Genomic DNA, 12,414 nt, shown 5'->3' on the forward strand with positions numbered 1-12,414 from the left:
TTTACAGACACAGCATACAGGCTCTTGTTCATCGCTGGCAGAAGTGCATAACGAATGGTGGTGATTATGTGGAAAAATAAATGTAAGTAGCTGAAATCTTGCTCTATTTAAATGCGTTATTATGCTTTCTGTATCTGTTCTAGTTTTCTTTAAAAAAATGAGGCATTATATACGGAATGCTCCTTGTAAATACTGAAAAGACTAAAGCAATACTATTGGCCACGCCATAGCTCAAGCGGTTAGTCGCTGGCTTCCCACTGCCGCGGCCCGGGTTCGATCCCGGGTCTGGTCAAGTGGGATTTGTGGTGGACAAAGTGGCGCCACGGCAGGTTTTCTCCGAGCACTTCGGTTTCCCCTGCCAATCTTCATTCCACCAATTGCTCCACAATCACCCTCACCTAAAATCTGGGGCTGGTACAATAGGCCAGAAGTTGCTGTAGTACAAGGGACTTAGTTCCACCCCACTAGCAATAAGAGAAAATAAAAATAGAAAAAAGCAATACTATTTCAAGAAAGAGGATCTAGTTTAACTCATGGACCCATTCTGTATCTAAAAAATAAAGAAATAACTTACTCATCAAATTTATAATTTGTAGGTATTTATATCACAGATAACTTAAGCTGGGCCACTCACATACAATATATCTGCCATAACATTAGAACATCTGTGTACTAGAGGGCTCTGAGAGTACACCTGTATTTTATAAAACCATGAGTTGACATCTCTGTGTTTATATTAGCATATTTTAAACATTCAATAATGTTAGAATTATCTGAATTTTACTCCTTATTTTGCATGACTGTGGAACAATCTCATCCTTTCATGAAAGCACATCAATTACAAGTGTTTAAATACCAAGTGATCAGGAAAATACTGGACCTAAGAGAATTTAAGTAAGTATTGGAGGATGCTACACAACAGGAACATATGTAATTTTTACAGAAGACCTAGTATGGTTAGAATAAAGCAATTAAAGACTTTATGATGGTGTGGTCATATAGCTTCACTGGGGAAACATGAAATTCTTACAGAAAGAGCTCCTGAAATATGCATGCAATTAACAGGGATATCATAGGTATGAAACACACTTCAAAACTATGGGAAAATAGGTTTTGTTAAGTGGATAGTGAATTAAATTGTGTTCCTGGAGCCCTGCATGTGAAATTTTAATGGGGAAATGAGTTGGCTCCTTGAAGATTGAAAAGGAAAAGTGAGGACAATGTAAATGTTAATCTAAAGGAAGTCTGGTATGAGGATATGAACTGTGTCCTAGGATTGTTTAACATTCCAGTTTTTGTAGTCCTATACACCATTAACCTTTAAGTGCCGAAGTGTCCCGTTTGTGCCAGTGGTGAGTAAGGTCGTCGTGGCCAAAGTACCCCGTTTTGGCCAAGTCGGGCATTTAAACTCCGCTAGGGGAAGCGCGCGCACACGCCGCTAGTAGAAGCGAATGCCCAGTCCTAAATATGTATTTTTAAATGTAGTAATTACCAGACAGACTTGAGTAAAGCCCTAACAGAAAAATTAAAATGATACCTAGGTGAACAACAACAACAAAAAGAGTATACGTATGAGTTATGACCAAACTCATCCACGAGCCAGTACTTTTATTGCAGATTCTGCAGATTAATGTGTTAAAAATATACAGTAAAATTCGATGTACATACCTTTTTTATTGTTATCTGCTTGATGTATATCTAGGCTGAAATAAAACTACAGTATTCGATTTCACTAAGCACGCACAGAAAACAGACCGCACTCTGAATCTCAGCCGCGATGCAGCTGTCTGTTCAGGCCCATAGAAAGGGCAATAAGCTTTTGCAGCTATAACGGAAGGTCTTAGAACTGAAGAAGGGACCCCTCTAGCTTTCTCTTGAATAGCCATTTTTTCATTCTTCTGACCTTCAGTCAAAAGATTCGAAAATCCAAAGAGTGTAAGCAGTGCTAGCAGAAGACCAAATGATTTTATTGCTTCCATCTGTTTTATGACATCAGGGACTGCTAAAATTTGTCAAGTGTTACAAACAGAAATGAATTTGTAATGCAGAACAACTCTGTGAAGAACTGGGGAATCATTTTTGCAGTACAAAAAATTGAAAATGGAGTATAATTTGTATAAAAAATTTCAAATCTTCCGTTATATTATGCGACAGTATGTTCTTTGCTGATACAAACAAAATTAATTCCATCCATTTATCATAAAAATTGAGTTAGATACAGCATTTTTAAACACAATGCTTTAAATTGTTTAGGCGCACTGACAGGAACGGACATTTAAAGGCAGAGTACCAACGGGCATTTAAATAAACTCCGGCCAGCTCAAGCTTACCACTATTTCAGAAGTCCGGCGTTTAAAGGTTAATGTTAAATTCCTTCCATATATAATTTTCATCCTGTTAGTGTTCTGTTGTCCTCCAGAGGAACATGAAATGGGCATTTGAATGCATTTTGTTCTTTTAAGTTCTTATCACTTCACTATATTATTTGGAGATTAGACCTCTTAATGATCATTAAATACACATTTTCCTGATGTATAGATTGTAATAACCTGAGAAATAATTGCAATGGAATTTATTTATGCACTACTTTCCTACATCAATCATATGTCCAAAAAAAAAGACATAAAATGTTTGATCATTGAATAACTAACACACATATATATATACATATATATATTGTTCTTCTTTTTCTGTTTTTATTATACTATACCATAGTTATACTAGGACAGTCTATTTTTTAATCTCTGTAAATGATGTTATTATTGTACAATACTACAGTTATACTTGGGTAACCTCTTTTCTTTGAATCTTTGTAACAGAGTTTTTTCTACGCGTATAAGGAAGATAAAAGAAAGACTGTCTTCCGGTAAGATGCTGTATATTTATAGAGGTGATAAAATCTACATAGAAACTCCATTCATTGAATTTCAAAAGTAGGTTCTGCTGAACTAACCACACTATGTGATGAGATTTGCAATGTAAATAATTTGCCTTCATAACTGTCAGATTTTGACTGCATATTTCCAATTACACACATTTAATGATGTATCAAATATGAGCTCAGCAGGACACTCGAAACGAAAGCCATAAAATTTGCCATCATGTTGCAGGCATTGGTAGAAAACCCGCAAGTCATACGGATCTCTCATGAAACCTTCTCGGGTGCACAGTTGAGATGGATCAGAAGGTGCAGCTGTTGAGGCAGCTGGACCCTAAAATGAGAGCATGACCTTTAAATTAACTTAAGACAAGTGGAGGCTGTGGGTAATAAGGTGTAATCTCTGCTATGAAAAGAGAATGTCTCTAGTCATCTGTTCATGTTAAAATCAGTGTAGTAATAATCTTGAGAGAGTAAGGAGTAAAGTAAAATAAAAACAATGTCAACTCTGTGAATCATTTTACACAAAATTTTTGTATTCTCATAGAAGTACAAAATCTTTGCGTGAACTTAATGGCAATTTGATAAAAGAACTGAACTACTTTATGTCCATATTAATCCCGACTTAAGATAACACATGCTTTTAAAATACTAGAGAGAAGTTTAAACTATCTGTTAACTTATAATACACCAATTCATACACTTATAATAAAATTGTCTGCTCTTGTACATGGAAGGTAAACCATTTCAGATCAGTGTATGCTTACTTTCTGTCTTGGCTGTGCTCTCTGTGATTCTCTTCAGTCTCTCTAGGCAGAAAATAGTAAAACACCTTTCAGTAGGCCATGAGTACCTTCTTAATAATTTTTTCCTTGTTTAACATTCATTGTCTCCTAATATCTTGTAGCTTATACAGCATTGTTAAATAAATGAAGAATCGATCAATCATTAAACATAAGCCAAACTGATCTTAAAATCAAAACTTCTCATTGAGAAATACGAGTATGTGTATAAATTTCAGACAGTTGTGTCACTTTTGCTTGGAACCCTTATTGCAGCTGTAGTATCATAAAGGGCTTTGTTGTTATCCTCAGTCCTTCCATATTGATGCTAGAATGGTTCTTTAAAAGTACAGTAATCCTCTCTTGTCATTCCTGAATTGAATATCATAGTTGAAAGATAAATACACTTCATACTCAGGATTCAGTTGGTTAATTTCAAAGCCCAGTGACTCTCTGTCCTGTCTTAGGATATCTCATGATTTTTTGATTACTTCACAGAAATGTTGAGATAGTCACTTCAAAAAAGTCCTTGTCTGCTTCTTTCTTCATCCTTTACAGTTGCTCTTCTCTTCATCATTCACAGCATAATCCTACCTTTTATAACTGTATACCCAATACAGTTGGAAGAGCATTGTTAAATAAACTGTGTTTTATGAATCATTCTTAATATATCATTTAGTAGCATCCAACTACTAAAGAAAAATCCTTATTAATGAGTACTGTTTGACACCAGGACTGGAAATGTGGTTAGTTGATCTCTGCTTAGTTTCAACGTGGAGTTTTATAGCAAGAATATTTTCAATGTCACAGAACATAATACCGTATTTATGCATGTATAGGCCGCAGCACAATTTTCAGACAGAAATTATAGAAAAAATAATTTTCTTGGAATATTATTTCAGGAGTAGAAATTATTCCGAAATCTGGCAACGTTTAACATTCCTAAGTTCGCAACTAGCGAAAATAACGGTACCGCTCGGAACAAAGGCATTGCGGGGGAGAGTTATGACCTTTTCGCCTTTACTTGACTTGCCTGGTTAGTTCTGAGTGAAACATGGGTCGAGTAAGAGCAGGTTATACGTCTAAATTTAAACTTCAAGTGGTGCGTTATGCACAAGAACACGGAAATCGAGCAGCAGGGAGAAAATTCGACATTGACGAAAAAAATGTGCGAAGATGGCTACTAATGAAAGATGCCCTTGAAAAAACGTCACAAAATCGACAATCTTTCCACGGAAAGAAAGCTAAATTTCCAGAACTTGAAAATAAACTTTTGCGATACATGCGTAATACATGGGCGGATGGATTTTCAGTGCTTGTGGAAATGATTCAATTTGAAGGCCTCAAAATAGGGGACAGAATGAAAATTCCTTGTAATGAATTTAAGGGAAGTTATGGATGGGCAAGGCGCTTTATGGCCCGACATGATCTTGTAATTCGGCGACGGACGTCAATAGCACAGCGCCTTCCCAACACATACCAGGAGAAACTGCTTGCATTTCAAAAACATGTCCTGAAATTAAGAAAGACGCACAACTACACCATGGGAGCGATTTGAAATGTTGATGAAACTCCTGTGTTCTTTGAAATGCCGGGTGAAAGTACAGTGAACAAAGCAGGTGAAAAAACAGTGCATGTGCGGACTGCAGGAGCAGAAAAGCAGCGGTGTACCGTAATGCTTGGTATCACTGCTGATGGAAACAAACTAAGACCATTTGTAATCTTCAAACGCAAAACATTGCCGAAAGAAAAGCTTCCACCGGGAATTTTGGTGAGAGTTCAAGAAAAAGGATGGATGACAGAAGAGCTCTATCTGGATTGGTTGAAATCAGGTGCACTTTTACGTCAGCAGTCAATGTTAGTGGTTGACATTTTTCGAAGCCATTTAACTGAAAATGTGAAAATGAAGATGAGGCAGGAGAAAAGTGATATGGTTGTGATACCAGGGGGGATGACTGGCAAGTTACAACCACTTGACGTGTCAATAAACCGTCCTTTCAAGTCTCATTTGCGGCGCTTTTACCGGGACTGGAGATGCGGTTCCACGGAGATGACGCCGACTGGACGATTGAAGAAACCTTCATTAAGTCAAATGTGTGAGTGGATTGTGGCTGCATGGAACACCATACCAGAAGAAATGGTTTCCAAAAGTTTTAAAGTCACATCCATTTCCAACGCAATGGACAGGACTGAAGATGACGCTGTATGGCTGACATCACCTGACAGCGAAACTTCGAGCGAGAGCGACATCGACAGTAACGAGTCAAGTGATGAACAGTAATATGGTTCAATTACCGTGGCCCAACTTCAGAAAGTGTCGCATAATTTATTCATGCGATGCGAAGCATGTTTGCAAGCAGAAGGGGGTCACTTTCAGTACCTGTTATAAAGCACGGTAAGTTTGTGTTATCTTTTTACAGTATTCTTATAAATGTGTGCATGTACAGAAACTGATGTAAGGGTATCAGCGACACGACTGCACTCTCGCTAGCAGGGAGGGGCACAGTAGTCGCGGAGAAACGTTCCATCCGCTCTACACTGCTGCCCCAGTTTCCTCAATCTTTGAACACCCTGTATTACTAATTATGAATATAATTTTTTTTAAATGAAGTGTGATTTCGAATATTTCGAATATAAGCCGCACCCCAGTTTTCCTCTTGAATTTTTGGAAAAAATGTGCAGCCTATACATGCATAAATACGGTAACTATCGTTCTCAACAGTGATACATGTAGGAATAATGTACCCTGAGGTATGCAGTTGTGGGAACATCCCACATATTAACATGTGGTTTCGCCAGTCTAACAGACAGCACTCACTCCTAGTCAATATTGCATTGCCGCATGTTGCTGCCACGACTCGTATTTATACAGCGCTCACTGTCCAGCCTACATTTACATCATTGCGTGTGCTAGCCAATCAGCGCTCACAATAGCAACTGCAACTGTAGCTCCGCCCAGCAAGCATGGTATAAAAGGTGGAGCCAAAAACTAGTAATCGTCAGTGATCACATTCAGTCATCAGAGTGATCGGGTGTTTACTGCACCAAAGACACCTGCTGCAGCTCTCCAGCAACCACGCTCTGCTACCAGACAGCTAATGTAGTTGCCGCAGCTCTCCAGCAACCGAGCCGAGACAACGGCTCAGTCATCACTTGCACCGTAGGCAGCTGTTCCTACCGACGCACACAGCACCAAATCACCAGCTGGACAAACCAGCTGAATGGCTGTAAAGACTTGTTCTACTATAAAGGAGCAAATTCTGCCAGCACACTCACGGTGGAACAAACTGCCCTTTCCAGGGCCAGCCAACTTTTGAACATCGACATTCCACATAGCTTCGTAGCTATTCTGTACGTTCAATTTATACCATTTAATATATACAATTGTTACAGTTTTACGTGGTTGTCTTTTAGAACACCAACAATCCCACACAGTAATTTCACTCCACATATGCTGAAGTGCCAAAAGTCATGGGATAGGTACATCGTATCGTGTAGGACCCCTTCTAGCCCAGCGAAGTGCAGCAACTCAACATGGCATCGATTCCACAAGTGGACGGAAGACCGCTGGAGAGATGTAGAGTCATGCCATCTGGATAGCTGCCCACAGATTCCTGGTATTTGTAGGTGCAGGATTTTGGGTGCAAATGGACCTCTCCACCATGTCCCATAAATGCTCGACTGCGTTCATGTCAGGCGAACGTGGTGGCCACACCATTTGTCGGAACTCTCCAGAATGCTCCTCGAACCAATTCTGGACAACTCCGACCTGATGACACGGTGCATTGTCCTGCTGGAATATCCCATCATTGTGGGGGTACACGAAGTCCACGAAGGGCTGCAAATGGTCACCAAGCAGTGTAATGTAGTGGTCACCAGTCAACGACGTGTTTAGGTGGACGAGCGAACCCAACTCATGCCACGTGAATGCACCCCACACCAGTATGTAACCACCACCAGCCTGCATGGTGCCTTGTTGACAACTGGGGTCCATGGGCTCATGGGGTCTGCGCCACACCTGAACCCTACCATCCGCCCAAAACAACTGGTACCGTGACTTATTGGACCACATCACATGTTGCCAATCCTCCAGGGTCAAATTAGTGACTTCACAAGCCCAGGTGAGGCGCTGTGTCTAGTGTCATGGTGTTAACAGAGGCGCTCTGGTCGGTCTTCTGCTCTAATATCCCATGGAAGTTAAGAACGCTGCACTGACCTGCTGGATATGCATCTGGTACCTCCTGCATTGAATGTGGATGTGATTTCAGCCAGTGTCGCTTGTCTGTTACCACAGACAATTCTACGTGTAGCTAGATGCCGCTGGTCACATTCTTGAAGCACCCGTGGTCAGCCACTGTGCTGTCCATGGTGGGTGGAAATGTCTTCCACAAGGTATTCCTGGTACACATGTGACACAGTGGATCGAGGAATGTTGAATGATTGCACAACTTCAGAAATGGAATGTCCCATCTGCCTGGCACCCACTATCATGCCCCATTCAAACTCCAATAATTCACGTCGGCTTGCCATGAGCAGACTGGCCGATGTTCTACCTGACTCATGAGAGAACACCTCATAACTGATACTGCTCTGGGCATTCCCAAGCTGTCAAGGGACGGTGGCGCCACTTAAAAATAAATTTACATGCTGCTATCCCATGACTTTTGGCACTTGAGTGTATATTTGTGAGTAGCAATTTGCAACAGTAGACATGGAATCTATGACATTTTCAATTATTTAAAAGTTATATGACACTGTAATAACAGAATATCCCTTATTGTTAACTTCTGTCATCATCTTTGCTTCCCCTAAGCTGGAAAACCTCCTACAGCAGTGATGTGACTGAAAGTTTAAAATGGCTTGTAGACTGGATCAAAGAAGTCATGTTGAATGAAAGAGTTATGACTATAATGTTTAAGAGGAATTGCACAGGCCCTGCATGGTAGCCAGTAACATTATCGAATTGTGGCAAAATCTTTATAATTCATCTTGTCTTTGAAGTGATTTTGAGTGAGATGAAGAATGAACTGTATTACATTACATGTGGGCTGTGACATGTAAATAGCGTGTGGTCAACAAATGCAGAAAAATGTGCTAGCTGTGAAGACATGAAAATCAGATTAAACTTACACTGATCTTGATGCACTTACAGACATATATCTGATTGTCATATGAACTAAGTATCTTGTGCCCTCCTTATTGTTTATGTACTGTATTTGTATTCTGAAAACTGAAGTTTGTCACTAAGTATTTTAGTGATTTTGGAAATTGTTTTATTATGGTTGCTTGTATGTTCAAGACATGTTACTGTTGATTTGAATTAATTGCATATTTAAGCACTGTACTGGTGTATGTATGATATCTGAGGTGCCTGAAAGCAAAGACATACAGTGCATTTGTTCACATTTCCTATATCAGTCCATGATCACTGACAGATCAGTCAGTAAAGGTGTGGGCAATGGCCTGTATGACTGAAAAGAGCATAGTTGTCTACATTGTATTGCCTGTAGTCTGGAGAAGGTCCAGTATTCTGGAGCAACATGTCACGTCCATTTGCAGGGTCAAAGGGTAATCTAAGCAGTCAGCAAAGAGGTGATGCATTTCTCCATATTATCAGTGTTGTCATCTGTTGTCTGTGTACACAATTATGCAGTACTGTAGAGTTAATTTTTCAACGTTATAGAATTTGCTTTCTGAAACTGTTGGCATCATTGAAGGAATGTACAGAGATTTCTTCAGAGACTGGTAAGGTACAAAAAGGTAAAGCTATCCCTGTAAGAGGCTGTGTGGGCCCATAGGTTTGTTATGACATTGAGGCTACCACATTTTGTAGACAATCAGCTCACAGATGGCTGTAAGGCTGTTAGCCTTACGTGCTGGCCGCTCTTTACTCCTCAGACAGATTCCTGGTACTCATTTTGGTTAGAGGCTGAGTTGACCCCAGGGTTGTAGTGAGGCCAGAAAGATTAGGTAAACTGAGAAAATCCAGTGACCTCATCAAGACTCAAGCCTGTGACCTCCCAGCTTGTAGTGTAGTGCCTCAACCAACTATGCTACCGCGTGCCCCCAGAGACTGGTTGGGGTAATACTAAGTATGATGGATATTTTGTATGATACATACTTCAGTTGGGTTGGCAGGATTAGTGCCTGCAGGTGTTGATGCAGTAGTGGTAGCAGCTGTAGTAGCTGTAGTTAATTCTGACGGGGATATGGTAGCTCTTGTAGTAGTATGTTCTGGCTGCTTAGATGTTGTTGATTCTGATGTTGATGGGGTCTCTGTAACCTGAAATAGAAGTACATTTACATCAGTAAGATTTGGTGGCAAGATACAGTACTTATCAGGCTCATGGACAGTGTGTTGAATGTTGTACTTTTAAATAAAATTGTGCTGTGAGAAAGGAAAGTACAATAGGAAGGGTCCTGAGGGTCACTGGAAAGAGTCATTTTTCTATTTAGATAATCGCTACTTTACTGTATAAGTGTTTCTGTCTGTCTCCCAATCTATTGTTATTTTCATTTGTTTACCTTGAACGTGAATGTGTGTATTATGCAAGGGTATTTTACGTATTATGTGCCACAAATGGCATACAGCCTGACTGAATTCAACAATGAGGAATACTGTCAAGCATATATCTTCTAAGAAAATGGATGATGACCATAATGGAAATAATATTAAGATAGTCATTATTTTAATTCCACACCTAATTCATTTTAATTAGGGAATATTGTGTTCACATAGGATACAAAACTTTTGACATACAGTGCAACAATTTTAGCAGGCTAGACAATGCCTGATGATGGCTGTATATGGCTGAAACATGTAGTGAGGAAGAAGGGTGACTACAAAATAAGTTACATTTAAGATGGAAATAAGTGTACAAAAGATGCATTAATGCAGCAAGATGCTTAAATACAATACTTGCAATAATAACACAACAACAAATAAAATTTAATTTACTTCACTGTCATAACAACAGCTCCCCTGACTCAATTTATAATGCAGCAGGATGAAGAGAATTTAAAAAAACAAAATACATGGTTAATCCTGTACTGGCATGAAGTGTATTTATTTTTTGTGTAAAAATGATAGGAAATAACAGATGTAATAATAAGCTTTAAGTTATGACTCTGTCATGCCAAAAATTTAATTGTTAAGACTTGGACAAATTTTGAATGCAGTAATTATTGATAGGTACACAGTTTGAAAGTGCAGTAGAGTTAAAGAGTTGGCAACAACAGTAATAGGTACAAAGTGACATGCATGTATGTGAAACTAAGAGCAGAAGAAACTGAAGAGGGATGTATGCTTATAATTTGTAAGCTGTTATCACCTCATTTTCCTTCCAAGGGTAAGATTAAAATACAGTATGGTATATAAAAAATTCTTTTATCTATTGTTTAGATTGATCAAAAACTTTGTCTCTGCTTTGCAGGAGACCAAGGACTGAGGGTAAGTGGTTCTAAGAGATGTGAGTGAAAGGACAATTATTTATATTTCCACAATACAAACTTTTGAACACGGTAATGAACCTTCAAGTTACATAAAATGCTGAGAACTTCTTGAGTAACTGCACAATTGGCGACTTCTCAAGAAGGGCTCAGTTCCATGAGGTTAGTCAGTCAGTTACTAATTTTACTAATCATTTAGTGATGACAATTTTAAGTACAGTTCCTCCTCTATTACATGCATTGCAGGATTTCAGCATTACTTTGTTGCAGAAATCCTGTCCATAACATATAGCGATTATATCTGTGTGGTGGAAATTCTACATTCATACGTATATAAGAAAAATGACTAAAATCAGGTCTTCATATATACTACAATGCTGCATATACAACTTGAGAAAATTCTTGAACACATTCATTGTGACAAGCTTCGCTCAGTTCTTATTTGTCTAAATAATGTAATCTACTTTTATAAGAATTAAGAGTGGAGAGTTGTATTCCAGTGCGATACACATGTTTTTCAAATGAAATTTTTTGATATAGTGCATGCCTCATTCACCTTGATATTCATATGTTTCAACTACATTGTCCTGGTGCAAAGCAAATTAAATTAGAGATACAACACTCGTACAGATTCACAACTTATTTTTCTGAGTATTTTTTTATTTATCATATTAAAAGAATTTTTCAAATAAAAGTTCTTCTTTTCATTTAGGTGTACATTTTAGGTCTCATACAAATTATTTATTCACTGAAAAAATTGGTGAATTTTGATTTGATCATCATGTAGAATGCACAAACAGATGTGTAACATTTTTACATTCATAGTGACAGCTTGCGTCCTTTCCTTATCAGTGTTCAGTGTGTGACAGTACTTACAGTGACTCCACCAAATAACACGGTATTTACTGCAATGAGCAGAGGGTACTTGACACCATTACACTTTCCTAAGAAGTCGTCTGTTTCTACACTCCATATCATAACTCCTCCCAGTCTCTCTTGTACAGCATAGTCAGCCTGAAATTAAACACACTGAATTTAAGGAATCTCTAAAAGAAGCAGGGAATATTCAGTATTACAACAGACAATTGCATGTTTTTTTGTTTTTTTTTGCAATTTATGTCCATTTTCTTCAGAAACTGGTATAAGGGTGCATTTTTATCAGTAGCTTTACTAATTAGCAAGAAACAAGTGACATACATTTACATTCATATGTTCCATTGAATAGTTATAATAAAATAACATGACATATTGTGACATGTTACCCCTACCTCCCCAGCTGCACGTAGCGGTAACGTAACGCTCGCG

At 38.6% G+C, this 12,414-nt stretch overlaps 1 protein-coding gene across 1 annotated transcript; it reads right to left on the reverse strand.

The window, feature by feature from the left end:
- Positions 1-2,555: 2,555 nt before the first annotated feature.
- On the reverse strand, positions 2,556-12,143 carry LOC111872624 (endochitinase-like). Its single transcript, XM_023866707.2, has 3 exons — positions 11,986-12,143; positions 9,782-9,943; positions 2,556-3,212 (listed from the first exon to the last, which is right to left on the reverse strand). The coding sequence occupies exons 1-3, from the start codon at positions 12,085-12,087 to the stop codon at positions 3,003-3,005; spliced, it is 474 nt and encodes a 157-aa protein (XP_023722475.1). The 5' UTR covers positions 12,088-12,143; the 3' UTR covers positions 2,556-3,002.
- Positions 12,144-12,414: the final 271 nt, after the last annotated feature.

Source organism: Cryptotermes secundus, unplaced genomic scaffold (assembly GCF_002891405.2).
Source record: "Cryptotermes secundus unplaced genomic scaffold, Csec_1.0 scaffold2110, whole genome shotgun sequence".
Taxonomy (NCBI): domain Eukaryota; kingdom Metazoa; phylum Arthropoda; class Insecta; order Blattodea; family Kalotermitidae; genus Cryptotermes; species Cryptotermes secundus.

What these genes read in the sequence shown, in the direction of transcription:
- LOC111872624 (XM_023866707.2), bottom strand. Translation starts at nt 12,087, where the DNA reads ATGATATGGAGTGTAGAAACAGACGACTTCTTAGGAAAGTGTAATGGT. An exon ending in TGTTATTTGGTGGAGTCACT is followed by an intron (nt 9,944 to 11,985) that starts GTAAGTACTGTC and finishes CTTCTATTTCAG; the next exon opens with GTTACAGAGACCCCATCAAC. An exon ending in ATCCTGCCAACCCAACTGAA is followed by an intron (nt 3,213 to 9,781) that starts GTATGTATCATA and finishes CTCTCATTTTAG; the next exon opens with GGTCCAGCTGCCTCAACAGC.